The sequence below is a fragment of the Hypomesus nipponensis genome, chromosome 19 (genome assembly GCF_054491055.1).
Source record: "Hypomesus nipponensis isolate SF chromosome 19, ASM5449105v1, whole genome shotgun sequence".
In the NCBI taxonomy this organism is placed as follows: Eukaryota; Metazoa; Chordata; class Actinopteri; order Osmeriformes; family Osmeridae; genus Hypomesus; species Hypomesus nipponensis.
In genome coordinates this window covers 16,483,379-16,501,715 of record NC_140379.1, presented here as the reverse complement: position 1 = coordinate 16,501,715, position 18,337 = coordinate 16,483,379, and the positions used below count along the sequence as shown (strand labels likewise).

General features: G+C 46.8%; 1 protein-coding gene and 1 long non-coding RNA gene across 2 annotated transcripts in view; one reads left to right on the top strand and one right to left on the bottom strand.

Annotated features, from left to right (window-relative positions):
* The window catches only part of galnt18b (UDP-N-acetyl-alpha-D-galactosamine:polypeptide N-acetylgalactosaminyltransferase 18b), a 41,351-nt gene extending 25,442 nt beyond the window's left edge, over nucleotides 1-15,909 (top strand). The window contains exons 4-11 of the mRNA XM_084682068.1: nucleotides 867-1,050; nucleotides 1,909-2,106; nucleotides 2,239-2,353; nucleotides 6,636-6,821; nucleotides 8,003-8,140; nucleotides 9,533-9,628; nucleotides 11,829-11,993; nucleotides 15,173-15,909. Coding sequence (XP_084538194.1) covers nucleotides 867-1,050; nucleotides 1,909-2,106; nucleotides 2,239-2,353; nucleotides 6,636-6,821; nucleotides 8,003-8,140; nucleotides 9,533-9,628; nucleotides 11,829-11,993; nucleotides 15,173-15,319 — 1,229 coding nt within the window. The 3' untranslated portion in view covers nucleotides 15,320-15,909. The remainder of the gene's footprint in view (nucleotides 1-866; nucleotides 1,051-1,908; nucleotides 2,107-2,238; nucleotides 2,354-6,635; nucleotides 6,822-8,002; nucleotides 8,141-9,532; nucleotides 9,629-11,828; nucleotides 11,994-15,172) is intronic.
* LOC146247245 (uncharacterized) lies at nucleotides 8,821-10,234 on the bottom strand. The gene is made up of 2 exons (XR_014732245.1): nucleotides 9,468-10,234; nucleotides 8,821-9,253 (listed from the first exon to the last, which is right to left on the bottom strand). It is a non-coding gene; the product is annotated as an uncharacterized LOC146247245 (long non-coding RNA).
* Nucleotides 15,910-18,337: the final 2,428 nt, after the last annotated feature.

The following is an 18,337-nucleotide window of genomic DNA, read 5'->3' as shown; positions in this document are numbered from 1 at the left end:
CCTGTGGAGTTGCTCCCAAAAGGCTTCAGAATTAGGTCTGCACTTAGACGGTCGACTTTATGTTTGGTGTTGTGTAGATCTTCTGAAAAGCTGGACATGGTTAAAGACCAAAGCACTCCCTATCCATTCTGTCTCTCTGCCTTAAACAATTATGGAAATTAGGTGAGATACTTGGGCATGAAGCCACCAGTTTCACTTCTACCCGCTATAAAAGATTGCAGGACTTTCAAGCCGCTTTCCTTCATAGAGGTTTTGACCAACCCAGTGACAGCTGAGGTAAGGAATTGCCTAATTGCAAAAACTACACCCATTTCCTGCCTTTCTTGCAGGCTTTTGATATGACTACACAGCAGTACCCCCTTGTGACATAGAAAGCCCCATGGAGACTTCTGATTCAGACAGAAGGCTCTTTGGTCCAGTGATCAAAGCAGTGGAGCATGAGGGCTTTGCCACTTTTCTAGGTACTGCCCCCTGGGTTGTAGAGACGGGCTTTATTGGGTGAAAGTATGCTCGCATGGCTTTTTAACAATTATTCTTCTCCCAAGGGATCATGGGGTAACTCTCTTAAGTTTAATGTATTATTAACACTAATGGTGTGTGTGTATGTCTAATACTGTACATAAAACCTGCTGCACAAGGATGTTATCTAAGCATGTAAGTCATGGCAATTATTTCAGTCAAACAACTTTTTTGAATCTTCCGAAGCACTTTATGCAGTTACAACTGGTTTTCTTGCCCAACAGCCAAATATAGTTTTACTAAATCACAGAATTCCCACTCCATGCCGCTAATGTTTTGTGGAGAAAAAAAAAAAGAGCCAAACATTGTGTGTGTTTATCTGACCTCCTCCCTGTGTGTGTTTTCAGATGAGCTCAAGGAGAAGCTGCGGGACTTTGTGGATGAGACCAACAGCCTGCACCCGGGCTTCATCAAGATGGTGCGCCACTCCAAACAGGAGGGCCTCATCCGCTCCAGGGTGAGTGGGTGGAGGGCAGCCACTGCTCCCGTCGTAGCCCTCTTTGACGCCCACGTGGAGTTCAACATCGGCTGGTGAGTCACTGCCCATGAGCACGCACTGCTTCAACACACAATACACGGTACATGGCTTTTGAAGCGCAAATAGAGGCCCTCGCCCACATAAAGCCATGGGTGAGAAAGATGCCATGAGGACTAGAAAGATGCTCCGATTGCTTGACTTTTCTAAAAACCTAAAAGAGCTCTTGTCTGATCATCAACTGTAGATGACCCAGGCAGCCTGACAGAGTGGGCGGCTTGTTTTAGATTAGCTACAGCTTTATGGTGTGAAGACTACACTACCCGTGGTTCCCAAGGGGTACTGCAATGATCATCGCATTGCCACAGTTCTCATTGGATCTAATTGTGCTCTCAACAGCCTGACCCAAATCTGTCAGGGGAGTTTAAACAACAAAATATTTCCGTTTTTTAATCTGTGTTGTGTTAAAATCTCGCTGCGCAAACAGCTTCCCCCTTGAAAGCTTCCGGGTGCAGGCCATGGGAATTGATTACAGCCCCTTATTGTTTCAAGTGGAACACTTTGCAGTATTATCAGGACACAGGAATAGTTTAGAGAACTGTCAGTTTTCAGCTCAGGTTTACTCATACAAATGGCCTCTGCCGTGCAATGTAAATGAGACTAGTCTGTGTCACTCATTTACCTATGTGCTCATTTACTCACGGCTCAAATGTACTTATTCACGCAAGTCTATTTTTCAATAAACGACGACCACTAATCTCACGTCCTGTTGCGTAACCGCCTGTGCTAATCACATTGCCGATGCCATATCTGCCACAATCCAATTTAGAAGAGGAGGATATTGAGATTACGGTGTGGGTTGGCGTTCCATGTCTGCTCGCAGTTAATTGCGTTCCACCTTTTGTGTTTTAAAGGGCTGAGCCGATCCTCCTGAGAATCAAGGAGGACCGAACGCGGATCATCTCTCCGTCGTTCGATAACATCAAGTACGACACTTTTGAGATTGAGGAGTATCCGCTGTCTGCCCAGGGCTTCGACTGGGAGCTGTGGTGTCGCTACCTCAACCCCCCCAAGTCCTGGTGGCACCAGGCCAACAACAGCGCCCCCATCAAGTACCGTACACACGCACCCGAGACCTAGGACGATAAAGGCGTTTCTATTTGGATGAAAGCCTCGGTTAAACCAATGCAATGTGTGTATGTGAGAGCTCTATGTGAGTTCATGTCTCACGTTGAATCCTCCAGGACTCCGGCTCTGATTGGCTGCTTCGTGGTGGACCGCCTGTACTTCGAGGAGATTGGCCTACTGGATGAGGGGATGGAGGTGTACGGGGGAGAGAACGTGGAGCTTGGTGTCAGGGTGAGTAACGCTGTCGCTACCTGGCGCCGGAGGCCATACTCAGGTAATGGCTGTGATCCCGAAGAATTAGCTATGATAATGACTCGGGGTATTTTGGCAGCCAGGGTCTATGGAATCCCCTCTGTTCTTTTTCAGGAGGTTAACTCGACTTACTGCAGAGGTGTCTCTTGGCTCGAAGCGATGTGCTGTGTGTACTTGGAACCCATTAGCTAGCTGTAGCAGCAGACCGCGAGGCTGAACAACCTCCAGGTCCCTTTGTTTTCCATTAACAGCTCTGAAAGGCCCCCTCTCCTCTTTAGAGCACCGGGGAAAAAAAGAGAGCAATTTCGAGTATCAGATCAGCGTCCTGATTTCTTTGAAGGCCGCCTTGAGTTGTGCCACGAGTGGTACCGAGTGTGGCTCTCACCTTGTTATGTCAAGCACAGTTCTAGGGCGAGTAACAGCAGCAGCCTTCATCCCTTGCATGGCTGGCTGGCTGGCTGCACGTTCCCCTGCATCAGCACTGCTTGGAGGCGCCGCAGCAGCCGGCGGCTGGGAGCGCTGCAGCCTGGGGGGGAGGGGGGAGGGAGGGGGGGGGGGGGGGGGGCAGCAGCAGCACCGTGAGCAGATGGGCCAGAGAAGACTCCGCTCTCCCCCTAGGGAGGGCTAAGAATAACACGCCAGCATCCAGCGTACATGCAACACCACTAATACAGCAATCAGCCGCTACAATAACACCCAGAGGCAGGTTGCAAACACACACATACCCCCCTCCAGCTGTGCTGTGCGGTGTGGATTAGACTGTGGAGAGAGACAGAGAAAGAGGAGCTTATGACAGGACGCCCAATGGGGGAAATATCCATCCTCACTAATGACACAGATGTAATCATCAGTCACTCTTCAGGAAAGAGCAGGAGATTAGTCCCATAAGTCATTTTCCTCCCGAAAATGGCTTGCTTTTAGAATTTCCAGGCTCGATAATGGACCCGCTGATTGCTTTTCTGTAGAAAACATTGATGATTGTATCTCACACATAATAACTCAGTGTCTCAGGCAGGCCTTCTGTATAAGCAGTTGACAAATCACTTTGGCTTTCTTTAACTTTTGATGTAGACGTCAGGAAAATGTCTCACTGCATGTGAACCCAGAGCTCTGTGAGCCCATGCTTTGCAAATAGAGGTCCAGTCCGCTGGGCTACAGCCCTGCAGGAAGTGACCTCTGGCTGGGAGGCTAATATGGGCCCTGCGTCCTGGATGTGTGGAGTGATTGGAGGCTGACAGTTGCTGAACGAGAGGCCATTGTGGCCCTGGATCTAGACCCAAATTAGCTGCCTCAATGAGCTCCAGCAAGGCTGGTCCTCTTGTCTGAGCGTCTGCCTGCCTGCCTGCCTGTCTGCAGCATACTGGTCCTGCCTGCAGGCCTCCTGCCTGGACCCCCTCTGGCTGGATTCCAAACCTGGGCATCCTGGGTGCCTTCCTCCCTCTCTCCACATTAATCCTCAAAATGACTTTGCCATTGCCAAAGCCAGAATGGGAAGAGTATAATGATGGGTATTTGCTTATTGGCTGTACTGTATGTGTTACATAGTCCTGCCAACTGTACTGCCTGCCAGTCTGTTTATAAGGAGGGAGAAATGCTGTGTTGCTGGGTGTTATTGGAGCTCATAAGACTCGACTTGTTTCTGTCTTCTCTGCTGGAAAACAAAGCTCTGTTTGAAAAACAAAGCTTTGGGAGTGTATATGTACTGGGACTAGCCCAGAGATTCAGACCGCTGAGACGCAGGCAGTTCAAGAGGTGCCTGACAGAAAAAGGAGGAGTTGCACACACATGTGCTTTAATTAACAAAAGAACAAAAATTCAACCGGGAAAAACAGGCCTTCGGGGGAAGCCTTGCTCCACTCTAGCCAGCCGAAGTACACTAAATAATGATACTTTACGCTTTCGGCCAGGGCTCTCGCCCTCTCTCTCCCTCTCTCCAACCCTCTCCCTCTGGCTCAAGGTTCTCTCCATATCTGAGCCCTGTTGAAGCTGAAGTGGATTGAAGTTGATTTAGTCAAGTTGATTATTGAACGAGTCGCAGCCGCGCGTTTTCATCCCGTTTTGAGCTGAACCATTGTAGTCAGGGATGCATCATCAACAAATGCCGGGAACGGCAAAGGACTCCCAGAGGGCTGCTGTCCCTGGTGCTGGGAAGTCTCTGTGGGGTTGTCACAGTACAGAGCAGTCCTAATGCATGAAGGTCCTTTCCATCACAGCTGTAGGTCTCTAGAGATTAGCCACAGACAATCCTAGCTCATGAAATTGAGATCATTAAGGGTTCGGAGGAACCTTCAAGTTTTTATAATAGACAAAGGGTGTGAATCATTATGAAAATCAAAGACTTATTTGAAACAATTATCTGAGCAACGTACCTGACAATCAGAATACGTGTACTGAAAAAATGTGTATGTGTGTGTGTGTGTGTGTGTGTGTATATATATATATATATATATATATATATATATATATATATATATATATATATATATATATATATATATATATATATATATATATACACACACACACACACACACACACAATTTTGTACAATTTCAAACATTTGATATTAACAGCCTCTTTTTATGGAGAGAAAACTATTTTTATAACACAGACTGGCTCGTCATGTAGACACTAAGGGTGCAGGGACACGATGTTCCCGTGTACTATCATACGATTCCTTCATGACGTGCTGGAGAGAGGGAGTTGAGAAATGTTTCACCACAGAAGGTGTTTGTGCTCTGAGAAGGAATTTGGCAGGGAAGTGAAAGGTGTTAGTGTGTATGTCTGTGTGTGTGCGCGCGAGCGGCTATGCGTGCGTGTCCATTTCTTTCCTCTGTCCTAGTGAGGGGGGTTGAGTACAGACGAGAGAGAAGAGGGGGATTGGGGTTGTGGACCCCAGAGTGTCTCTTCAAGCCCCGGATGATTCCTTCACTTTGGTGTGTTTAGAGCTTTTCGCCCTCTTGGGTCAAGAGGGAATGTTGACAGACGTGACTTTCTCCCAGATAGCTCACTCCCGGCCCCCACCTCTGTGTGTTCAGCCAGGGGCTTCTAGATGAAGTAGTCTCAGGGTGTTGACATTGCCAGTCGGTTAGCTTGCCGTGGAGAAACCGCCAGTACAAATGAGAGTCTTGACCGCGGAAACGCAAGACCGAACGGTTGCGAGGTGCAGTCACGGGAGCCATCGGTTGAGCCCCGCAATTTTCGACACGTTCTTTGCCTACATTCCTACCTGGTTATGTCACAACTCTTTCTCCCAGTCCTTTGAGGCTTCTCACATACGTCATCATCGAACACGTGACAGGACACGGTCATGTTTGGTTCACGGTCCTGAACCCCAGGACCATTATGATTCGGTCTCGTCGGTTCATTCTGCAAAGCGGATCAATATGTTGGTTTGGCAGCAGTCCGTGATAATCAAGCGAGGATCTTGTTTTGCTCTCCCCGTGTCTCTGAGGACTTTGCAGTCTCCTCACACACAGCAGCAGCAGATAAACAGGACTCCCAATGTCAGGCCAGCCTCTGCACACAGCTGTGGCCGGCCAAGGAGGAAACCACAACATGGAATGAGCAGTGCCTGTCCAGAATAGATTATGCTTTTGAAGTGTAAGTTACTTCATTGGTGTGTGTGCTGGAGTGGAAAGGAAGGTATGTGTTGACTTGTTTAAAGTCCAGTTAGCTGAGATGGATTGAGAGGAGAGAAGAGAAGTTCTGATTTGATGCCAGCTGACCTTTCAAGGGAGAAAAGGGTGGTTTAGGTACAGATAGAGTCTATCTGTGAGATAATATACTCTTGGAACTAAACTTTAGCTGACAGCAAACAGTCCAGTCTCAGTGAAGGCTGAGCACATGGAACACGACTCAGACTGTAAGAATATGGTTCCCTCTCTCCCTTCTGGTCTATTCTCTCAAATCCCCCAATTACCAAAGGTTCTCTTGACTCCATCCAATGTGAGTTTTAATTTTTGTTCTGAACCAGAGTGAAGTTATAGGTTGTCCACAATGCCCAGGTCTATCTGTTTGCTTTGACGGCTCTCGGCAAAAGATAGACAGAAGAATGGAGGAGTGGAGGAGATTTTTGCTGGAAATCTGTTTCTGAGAAAGAGACTTCACACAGTGACCTTTTTCCTGGAGACGCCTGCATCTGTGTTTATGCTTTCACCTGTCCAGCATGTACTTACTCTCTCTCCCCCTTTCTTTCTTTCTCTCTCTCTTTCTCTCCATCTATCGATCCCTTCCATCCTTCCTCTCTCTGTGACACCAGGTGTGGCAGTGTGGGGGCAGTGTGGAGGTTCTGCCCTGTGCCCGCATAGCCCATATAGAGCGTGCCCACAAGCCCTACACCGAGGACCTGACGTCTCACGTCAGACGCAACGCCCTGAGGGTGGCAGAAGTGTGGATGGACGAGTTCAAGAGCCACGTCTACATGGCCTGGAACATTCCTCAGGAGGTGAGGAGAGGAGAGGAGAGGAGAGGGGGGACATGTAGTACCTGGACCAACATGAACTATAGCAGGCATGATAAGGGATCTTTGGTGTGGAATCTATAAATAAGATTGGTAGAATATTCCATTCTGGTGTGGTTTGAGGCTGGGCCGTAATCATAATATTTCCCCCCCGATATTCAAATCTGGTCAAAATGTCCCCCCCAATAAATTGATGTAAAAATATAAATGTGCTACGCTACGACAGGCAACCACGCACACAGTCTGAAATTATCATAAAAAACGGACTTTGTCAACCCCCAATGTTGACTTTATGGATACGGCCTTGGTTTGAAGACCGTCCAATTTATTTGCAGATCCTAAATGGATGTGGCATAGATAAGCAGATAGTGGCTTTAATGAATAATGTAAGCACAAAATCAGAATGAAAAACAAACAGACTGACTCAGATGCCCAATGTCTGATGTTGGTTGGGTCAAAGCTTGGTTGAGTAAATGTTTTTTTTGTTGTTGCATAAACTGCATGAATATGTATAGACTCAACCTGAACCAAAGGAGCACCAGTAGGTGCATCATCGAATCGAAAACAAAGCAATGATTGCAACTAATCAAACCACGGAGCTGGAGGCATTATTTCGGCCCCAGGATTAGCCTCATGAATTTGCCTCGTCCAATCGCATTACCCACCTCCTTCATTTCAATCCACAGCTGTTGCTGCTCCTACCTCTTTAACTCGCATCAGGGCCATTCGCAGGGCCTCGGTGGCCTGTTGCTCGCCTCCATTGCCGTTGATCTTGAGTTTATCAGGTGCGCCTCAGCCTTTTGAGTTAGTAAGGGAGGCAGCAATTAAGATAATTGGGAGCGAGTGGACAGGCAGGCCGGTCTGCTGCCGAGCGCCAGGGCCAGAGAGAGGACTGGGAGGGACTGGCAGATGGTGCTCCAGTCCTGTGGTTCTTTGTACAGGGAACATGAAGGGCTCGCAGGGGTTTGGCACATCGAAATGTCGGAGGAAAGTGTTTCCCGAGTGGCCTGCTCCAATCCATTCTAGGGCTTATCTGATCTCCATTTCCACCACCAAGCCACGCACTTACTCCGCTTGCTGTGCGTGAGGTCAACATGGGTGTGTATCTTCAATGCTATTACAGGCTAATTGTATGTGGGTGTGTCTGTGTGTGTGTGTGTGTGTAGGACTCAGGGATAGACATCGGGGACATCTCAGAGAGGAAGGCACTGAGGAAGAGGCTGCAGTGTAAGACGTTCCGTTGGTATCTGGTCAACATCTACCCCGAGATGAGGATGTACACGGATACCGTGGCGTACGGCGTGGTAAGCCCAGCACTCCCCTGTCTGGGAGGAACCCTGGGGCTTTTTTTAAAGGCCTCCAATGGAATAAACCACCGCTTGAACATCACAATGCATCGTATAACGGTCTGGTTGACGACAGTTGGGAACGCAGTCGTTTCACCCAGGGGTGACTTCCTGTTGCAGCCTGGATGCAGTGTAGGTGCTTGCTCACTAGCCCAGCCTTAGTTCCAGGTCCACATCCAAGCCCGGGCTCACGTCCAGCCCTAGCCCCGCGTCTAACCCTAGCCCCAGCCCAGTACCCATCTCTGGAGCCAGGATGTCTGCTCCCTACAGCCAGGGCATGATATGATAATGGAGCAAGCAGAGCGAGAGGTGTGACTCAGGGATGAGGCAGAGATTATACAGACACCTGGCCAAGTGTGAAAGCTTTGATTACGCGCAGGAGGGAGAACTCTATTGTGTATGCACATCTAGCGTGAAATCTATTGTCGACCCCCTCCACAAGAGGAGCCATGTACGTTTCTGCATAAATTGTAGCACAAAGAAAGAGGCCGGTTTGTAATCTGTGCACATACAGTGTCAGCAGCTACTGTATGTTTTCTGTATGATGCACATATTGTATTGACGCCGTACCTTGTTCTTCAGTGGTAAGGTTCGTGAGCAGAGCTGGCTTTGTAGCTCAATGGGATTCTCCGCAATGCTAGACAAACGGCTTTGTATTTGCATGCTAGTCAACGCCAACATACCGGCAGTATTTATATTCGCTGTTCATGTTCAGCCCAAACAGCTTTATTTATGTAGGCCTCTATACATCAGTGCAGTGTGCCTAAATCTACAGTGACACACAAACAGAGGTTTCATTGGTGAGCCTTTTTCATTTTCCGCTTGATTTCCTACCATGTATTTCCATAAAACCACAAAGGCTAGATGGCTAACGAGAGAAAATAGGTCAGCCTTATTAAAATGAATTCTAGGAGTTAGGGGATTCTGAAATAACTTGTCCTCATTACTCGGTATGCGCTATGTGCATTTGATGAACTTGTCAGTCATGTATGAAGACCTGAGAAATCATGACATGTTCTGAGCAACATGTCAGGTCTCAAGCCAGGCCACAACTCACAGTTGTCTTCTCATCTAGAGAGAGAGGAGTGTTCTGCATTATTATTTCTCACCACAGCATGAAATCTGAAAGAACTTATGATTATGTTTACCGTCAGACTTTGTCATTGTTTGAACATTCCTGTAAGATTATCTTTGGCAAGCCAATAGAGGGCTTACCACAGATTGTGAACTCAGTGGTGCCATAATAATAACACCCTTGTCAATCAGCCACTGTCACTTTGCTCACCTAACCCTGAACCCTTTTTGGATGACAGATCAATTCAAATCCTGTTTTCCTCTGTCATCCTCCAGCTGAAGAACTCGTTGAAGAATGACCTGTGTCTGGACCAGGGACCTGACACTGACAACGTCCCCATCCTATACCTCTGTCATGGGATGACACCTCAGGTCAGAGCACACTCCCCCCCCTGACCACCATGCCCTGGTCACTCCATCATCTCCAATCGTCCGTCTGTCCCCCCCCCCCCATGTATGTGTACTGCTGGGCTCTTCTCCTCTCCTCGTCTCGTCTGGTTCCACCAGTGAAATTCATGTGTCATGATGTACTTGGCGAAAGAGTACGAAATCGAGTACAAAATGGACGCCTTTCACGCGGTGAATCACACCAACTAAAACCACCAGCTTCCCCGAGTCGTCAACAGCCAGACGGGCAGCGGATCAGCTCCAAACTGTTTTCCATCACTGTCCAGGTTGTCTCACCACTGTGTGTGCGGCTCACGCTGCTCTGCCCCAGCACGGACTGTTGAGTAGGATCCAATACCCGTAGTCAGAGAAGGGAAATGTTTCAAGTTTCCTCTGAAATAACTTTTCACACTTGTTTTCTTCGGTAGAGAGGGAGAGATGATTTATCAGAGAGTGTTCACAAACTGTTTTAAGACTTCAGCTGAGAGGCAGCCATTAGGAGTTCATTCCTGGGGGGTCCAGTAGACTTTACTAGTTATAAACAGCAACTCTAGTAACCGTGTCTATCTGGGTCATGCTGCCAGCATGACACAATCCGATCTCTGCACAATGTGCTGGCTTGGCACTATTGTAGACGTCACTTGCACTGGCAATTACCATAATGTTTTGACAAGTAGAATGTTTTTACGTTTTGTATGGTAATATTGCAAACCAGGCAAAAGTCAATATTAGGTTCAAATGAAAGATCTTGTAACTTTCCAGAGCTGATTCTGCAATTTGTATATTATTTTCTTTATCAAAATTGCATATCAACTTCTATCTGTTTGCACGTGGTATATCTCAAGGCACTTTCTGAATGTTTGTTTTTTTAAAGAATTTGCCCTAGCAAATTCTAACCTAATATGTTAAGTGTCCTTAATCGTGACTGGAAAGTTAGATTTTCGACCAACTTTGTGGTTACCAGTTCACATTCATTGTACCTTCATGTTTATGCCACTTTACAAATCAAATCTGGGGAGAAATCTCCAGAAAGCACATCAAATAAACTGTGATCTCTAAAAAGGGAGAAAGATTGCCACCACTGATCATTCCCCAGACACCAATCACATTTTCCTTAACAAACAACTCCAGAGAAAACAAGCTCGTTAACACCCAGTTGCGCATCCAGAGAGCTTACGAGTTAGGAATCCATCAATGTTAGATGAAGGAACAACAGTGTCGCTCTCAAACCTTCACTTGTCACACAGCAAAGCCGTGGTCAACCGATTTGTAATGTTTGTTTAAATTCAGCATCCTCGTTTTTCTTTAGAAAGGCCTTTCCCTCACTATAGAGGTTTATGAAAATGATGTTTGTTTCAACAGTTCCATCATGTTTAACATAGATAACTCCTCCCAGCACCACATAAAGTCATGCTCCCACCCCCTCCATACCTAGCTCCATCCAACTGTGATGCACCCAGCCCCTCCAGCTGTTTCCCCCACAGCCCGCATCACCCCAGCCCTCCTGGGGGCTCAAGCTCCCACACCTGCAGGCACAAGCCTTTTCCAACCCACATGACAATTCAATAGAGTCTGTATTACAGCTGCCAGCAAATGCAGCTGTCTTCTTTAAAACGCACACACGCACCCACCCACACACACACCCACTGCTTCCACTCTGTTCAAACAGATGCTTTTTCCTGCCGCTGGTGTTTACGGCCTGTTGGCTAAGTACAGGCACAGAAGTGCCCTTGGAATAAGGCGGCTGTAGGGATTGCGTTAGAGAGTGCAATTAGTAGAGTTTCCTGTTGGCTGGTCAACTCATATCCACCCTTCTTCTCCATAAACAAAGAGCCGATTCCTCCACTAGGCTACATCCTCCTATCCTGCTCTGTGTCGGCCTTGGAAATGTCTGCTCTAGGGTAACCCAAAAACAAACCCACATTTGGGTCACACTCTATAAATGTTGCCATTTTTCTCATTAGGTTACAGAGAACATGGGGTCTTATTACACAATATATCTTATCTAGCTGCCTTGGGACGGATGAAGTACAGTAAGGCTAAGACCTATTCAATATTGTCTGAGTCATTTTTCTATGCCTCAGTTGGTTATACGAGGTATACATCACTGTATACCTGAATTAGCTCCAGGTTGACAGAATAAAGGTCTTCCAGATCTGAATCCATGACGGTGTGTTTCTTCCAGAATGTGTACTACACCAGCACCCAGCAGATCCACGTCGGAGTTCTCAGCCCCACCATCGACGACGATGACAACAAGTGCCTGGTGGATGTCAACAGCAGACCCCGCCTCATTGAGTGCAGCTACGCAGCCGCCAAGCGCATGAAGCTCAACTGGCTTTTCACTCAGGTAAAAGAACAGGCCAAACACACACACACACACACACCTAGTCCACACAAAACAATGACAAATGGCTGGAAAAAGAGGGGTTCACAGATCAAAGTCATTATGTGTGGCTATTGTGTGGTCATTAGGAAGCAGGGCAGTAATGGGGATGGCGCAGGTAGGCAGGGTCCACTCGAAGGGGTTTTCATTGGTACTCAGATCCATGGCTGACTGCTCGGCGCGATGGAGGTAGCCTCATTAGGGCGTGTCACAGGACACTTAGAAAGCGGGGAGTTTTGCGGCGCATGGAACCCGTCGCATTCCTCCAGCCCTTAGACGTGAACAGTAAACCCATTCTAATGATGCTCTCTGTCTTCATTACCAGGGACCTCCTCCCCATAACCCAGATCACTTCACACAGTGGTGTAGAGAGGCATTGAAAGCGCAAAAAGTTTAGGTTTGGAGGGACCCATTAAAAGTGTTCCTGACCTTCTGTACATTTACCGCCTATTATTAATATGTTATATATATGCACAGTTCTGGGCATGGAGCACAGGGAACTCTTCAGAACCCCTCGACAAAGGGGAATAGAAATTTTCTCACATCTTCAACAGTGGGTATGCGATGGAACCAACTTCAAGGACTTGGGTTACAGAAGCTCCATATTCTATTCATTGTCAAGCCGGATAAATGTTTTATGATTTGGAGATGAAATCCCAGAATCATTGGCTATATGTTTTTAATGACAGCTTGATGCTAGGGGAATGAAACAGACAATGTGTTGTTGAGAAGTTGACATGACGGTACAGAATGTTACCGGCTGCAGATTAGCATTGTGTGTGTTCCACTGCATGTATGTTATACTGTACATTGTGTATTGAGGATGAGGTTTCTGTGCTGTCTCTGATTGTCTCTTCCGTGTTCATCGTCTCTTCCGTGTTCATCGTCTCTCCTTTGATGGTGCCTTCTGTACATTCAACTAACCTGCTAGAATTCCACAAGGATAAGACTTGGCATTTTACCGCTGTGGAGTCAAACTAGATCAATTATGAATTTGATTTCAGCTTGACACTGAAGTATGTGAGATCCCTTGTGGGAATAGTTTGCATCAGGACAACTCAAGCATGAACGAGATAACAGCCCAGTCCTGAGGAGAGACAATCTCTGCTGCCGACCTGAGATGAGGATGTGGAAGGATTCAGCAATAAATGAATCTCTGTCCGGGTGTAAATGTCCGTGACCATTCTGTGATTTTCCTCTGCATAAAAGCCCTAGTCATAGTAGAATTTCTATCCACTCTCCACGGCACAGCAAGGAAATTGTTTTTGATGTAGCGGAGGGAAGAAGAATGGAAGTCTGCCTGTACGAATAGAGAACAATAAGCTGTTACTAGTTTAGCTTGAGGAAAAGCCCTACACAGGAGCTAAAACATTCCTCCCTCTCCCGCCCCCCCCCCCCCCGCCCCGCCCCCCCCCCCCCCCACACACACACACACACACACACATGCGCGCACACACGCACAAACACACACTCATATAATCCTGATGGATCAATTAGATGACAGGACTATGCCAAGTTAGTTAACCTTCCGACCACTGCTCTGAACCCAGAACCATTATCATCTGGCCTCAACGGTTCATTCAGTACAGAAGATCGATACGTTTGGCAGCAGTTCATGATATCAAGCCAGCTGACTGCCAGCATACTGACTTACCTCTGCCGAATCATTTAAAACACATCAGACTTTGAAGGGGCTTCATATGGTAATTCCTGTTGTGTCCTCAGATAACCTTTTGGCGTTGACTTGTTAGATTCAAATGCAAAAAAAGTTTTGTGGATATCCACTGTTGTGTGAAATTGCTCAAAGTTTCCAACTCACCCACAGGAATGTGACAGTCTGCCTTTCTGATGTGGTCGCGTCAGCTGGTCAAGGCCTGTCCTTTCTGTTCTTGGTAATGCAAACACAAATGAAGGTTAAAAATTTGAATATCGTCTGTGAATAGGTTTTAGTGCAAAGTTTTAGTCAAACTGTTCAATATTTCAGAGTGCCTCTGGCAAGTTATGGTAACAACACAATGCCAAATGAATTCATGCATGTTCTATCTGTTGGAACAATTTAGGCTGTCTAGACACATATATTTTGAAGTTGTAAATCTAATCTAAATAGCTACTGCTCTTTTAATTGGGTAGAAATTATTGGATCCACTTTCTCCATTTTATGCTACATCTGACAACTGTACAACAAAAGGAAACGTTAATTACTGATGAAAACAATTACAACGAGCATGTACACTGTAGCGCTCTCTCATGTATTTCACACTGTGCACTCAAGCAGATAATTGTTTCATTCCATAGCTCTCAGGCATGTTAGACCTGGCAGGTCTACCTAACTAAACAGACAACATGTATAACTAACGGAATCCTATCACAATCTCAGTCAGACTGTGGCATCAACCAGACTTCTTGTTATGATTTAGATCAATGACCTGCCAGATTACCCTGACCAATGTGAGGTATGCACTAAACAGTGACTGTAATCACAAATGCCTGAAGGTGGTTTTACATAAAGTACACGCTTAATCTTTAGATGTAAGCTAAAGTGTGATCTAATGAATAGGTTTATTTTGGGGGATCCTATTGGCTGTTGAGCTGAATGTTGCTGTCCGTCTCAGACCCACAATACAAAGCCCACATGAGCGCTGTGCTTGTTATTGCTTGGATCGCATCTCTGAGATCCGCTGGAAATCCCTCTCTGCTGCCAGTCACTCGCAGACAGTCGGCTATCTGATAGCAATGTTACACACTCCAAACTCACTGAGCGGAGGAGACGAGGAGGTATATCATGGAGGCCCTACTTAGAAGGTTGCCATGACAAACCTTTCATGTGTTTTCCTCTGCTGTGTGAATAATGGGTTCTATGAATTCTGTCTCATTCACTTTTAACATTGCCTTATTCCAGAACCATGGATTCTATGCCCGTTAATGGTCATCGTGGAGAGATGGTTGTTCTGTGCCGTTAGCATGCGGATGCTGTGTGTTTTGTGTGTGCGCGGAAGCCAGTCAGTGCCCAGAGATGTGCGTACAAACATCCCCGTCCGTCCGTTTGCAGCCACAATGGGTTTCAGGGGGTGAAACGACACAGCGCATCCCCGGTGCCATGTTCCCTCGCTGTATAATCTGATCTACCTGTTTGTGTTTTCCAGGGAGGCTCCATTCAGAACAGGAAATCGAAGCGATGCCTTGAGCTCGTGGCGAGCAATGACAATGAGTTTGGCTACCAGCTAGCCCTCCAAAAATGCACTGGACAGAAATGGTCCATCACCAACGTACTGCCTGGCAGTTCCTTCTGATGGACCTTCAGAGAGAACACTGGCCCTTTCCACGGTAGCACACTGGACCGGCAACCAGAGAGAGAGATAGAGAGAGAGCAAGAGCGAGGGTTGATGGTGCATGGTAAATGACAGTCATTGCTGCACCACGATGTCTTTTGTACACCAGTTGACATCACATGATAAATGTTAAACATTTTCTTTTGCCTACGGGATCAGCCATAGTTGGTTGGTTTATAATGTGCATTATGAAATACTGCAATGTAATGGAGTATATTTTGTGAACTGTAGGGTCAATAGGCTATATTGTTTTTGTTTTTTCGTTGACTTGATGGTATTACTGGGTCCAACATGTTCATTTTTGTACTCTGTACATGATGCTACTGTGTAGCGAGAATCAAGAGCTGTTCCCTGCTGTAATGGTTTTATTCTAGTGTCTCAGGTTTGTAGGTTAAGTTTATTATGAGAATCGGCTGTACAGTTTTGGGTGAAAATGCCAACGTGTTGGAATATCTGAAAATAATGACCTATTTTCTACATGTAAATATTCCAAATATTTATAATATATGAAAGTAAAAGAACTGATGATAAAATAAACGTGTGGAAGTGTATTTTGTTGACGTGCGTGATCTTTCTTTTACACCAGCGGACTCTATCATGCTGGTATGTACCACCGTATGGTGACTATGACTAATTGTAAATGTCCTGGATGTAATGTTATGCAATTAAGGCTGTCTTTGCACTGAACTGTAATTTCTTCATGCATTATACAATATGTTGCTTAGAAGTCCTAGATAATCAGTATGGACAGGCAGCAGTGTGTCCTGTAAGTGTGACCAGAGTGGGGAGTGTGGCCCCAGTCCCTCCTGATGGAGGTCCAGAGGGGGTAGTGAGGGAGTGTGGTCCCAGTCTCTCCTGATGGAGGACCAGAGGGGGGAGTGAGGGAGTGTGGCCCCAGTCCCTCCTGATGGAGGACCAGAGGGGGGAGTGAGGGAGTGTGGCCCCAGTCCCTCCTGATGGAGGTCCAGAGGGGGTAGTGAGGGAGTGTGGTCCCAGTCTCTCCTGATGGAGGTCCAGAGGGGGTAGTGAGGGAGTGTGGTCCCAGTCTCTCCTGATGGAGGACCAGAGGGGGGAGTGAGGGAGTGTGGCCTCAGTCTCTCCTGATGGAGGACCAGAGGGCGGAGTGAGGGAGTGTGGTCCCAGTCTCTCCTGATGGAGGACCAGAGGGGGGAGTGAGGGAGTGTGGTCCCAGTCTCTCCTGATGGAGGACCAGAGGGGGGAGTGAGGGAGTGTGGCCCCAGTCTCTCCTGATGGAGGTCCAGAGGGGGGAGTGAGGGAGTGTGGTCCCAGTCTCTCCTGATGGAGGCGGCAGCAGGAGTGGGTGGTGGCGCGGGCCGAGTGTTCCTGATGGCTGTAAGTACCAGGGGAGGAGACGAGTGGCACATTCTGTTTTCAACATGCCAGTCCTCATTAGCATCCACATTCATGCTGGGCCAGGGGAGACATGGCATTAAATATACATGGGAAACCCACTTTCATCAAAAAGCTCCCTGCACCAACACTTTTAAATATGCGCAATATTGGTCCCTTTGTGTGTGCTCACATTCTGAATTCTGATTCTTTTTTGGTAGGACATTTGATATACTCGTACTCAGTATTCATATGTACCATATGTTACTTTTCCAAGCAGTTACACAAGCACACACACACACACTCACTACTGTAGTGTTCCAAGTTCAAATCAGTGGAGCTGTGTCTGTTTGGACAGCCAGGAACAGGCTTCAGTGTCTCCTCCTGTCTCAGCGAACATCATATCATGTAAGATGTTGTTTAGAGGATTGGAAATTCATAGCCCTTTTCACAGGATGCCGTGGCATATTACACAGGGTTCTAAAGATACGGACCGTCGAGATTATCATAATGGCAGGACACCACCTGCTTCTAGAAGTATTTCATGATGCGATACAGAAGTTCCTACACTCTCAAATTCTCAGGATTGTCTCTTTGAGTGAACACACCTATTACTGTATGTTTTCCAGGGTTCTCAGTCAAAAATAGAACCCCCAACCCAATGCACCAGTGTCCTGTGTGTGTGTGTGTGTGTGTGTGTGTGTGTGTGTGTGTGTGAGAGAGAGACAGATATAGAAAGTGTGTTTGTGCGCAAGAGGGTCTCATTGCCCTGGCCCACATCTATAATTCAGGTGTCTCAGGAGAGAAAGGCAAGGAGACAGGCAGTGCCTCAATAATCATGCACATTCACTGTTCCTCCTATCCCAGACACACAGCAATAAAACAGAGAGTAGGAATATATATATATATCTGAGGCAGAAAACAAGCTTGGTATGATCGAGGGAACCAGGAGAGGTTGGGATAGCATACGGAGGCAGTCAGATTCTCGTTTACTCTCAAATTGAGAATGTGTGAATGTCCCACAGGAGCTTGGGTCTGTTCTTTCTCCTGCATGTGAGCTAAAGGTGGCAGAGGGAAGCAGGGGGCCCTAACCTAGAGGGCCCCACGGGGACCCAGGCAAATGAAGCTGGGCCTGGTGACAGCCAGCCAGCTCAAAAGAAAATGCAATCAAGATCTTACCCACCCCCCCAAAAAAAAAAAAAGTAGTTCATCATTCCTGTATCCATGGTACCCAGCGATACCACTGCTGTGTTTAAGCCATGGATTAATCTATACCACATTTACTGCTTGTTGTGCTTCACTGTACTTAAACAAACAAGCACAATTTGTGTTACTTGTCACCGTTGTTTTATTAGATTCAGAGTATATGTTAGCACGCTTCTCCTGTAACCCACGTTTCTCCCGTTGCCATGGTAATGTGTATTAAGTCACAGCTTTTTCAAACATTCCCATGAGTCCTAGCAGAGGTGCACATGCAAACAGAGCAGGGCTGACAAAATCTAATTTCCTACAAATGCAAGATTAATCTCTGACCTTTTAATACCACGCTTGAGAGCTCTGAGCCATGCAAAAGGACTATGTGACAAATACTGTCATATCTGCTTGCATGTGTTCTGGTCTTTGTTGTTG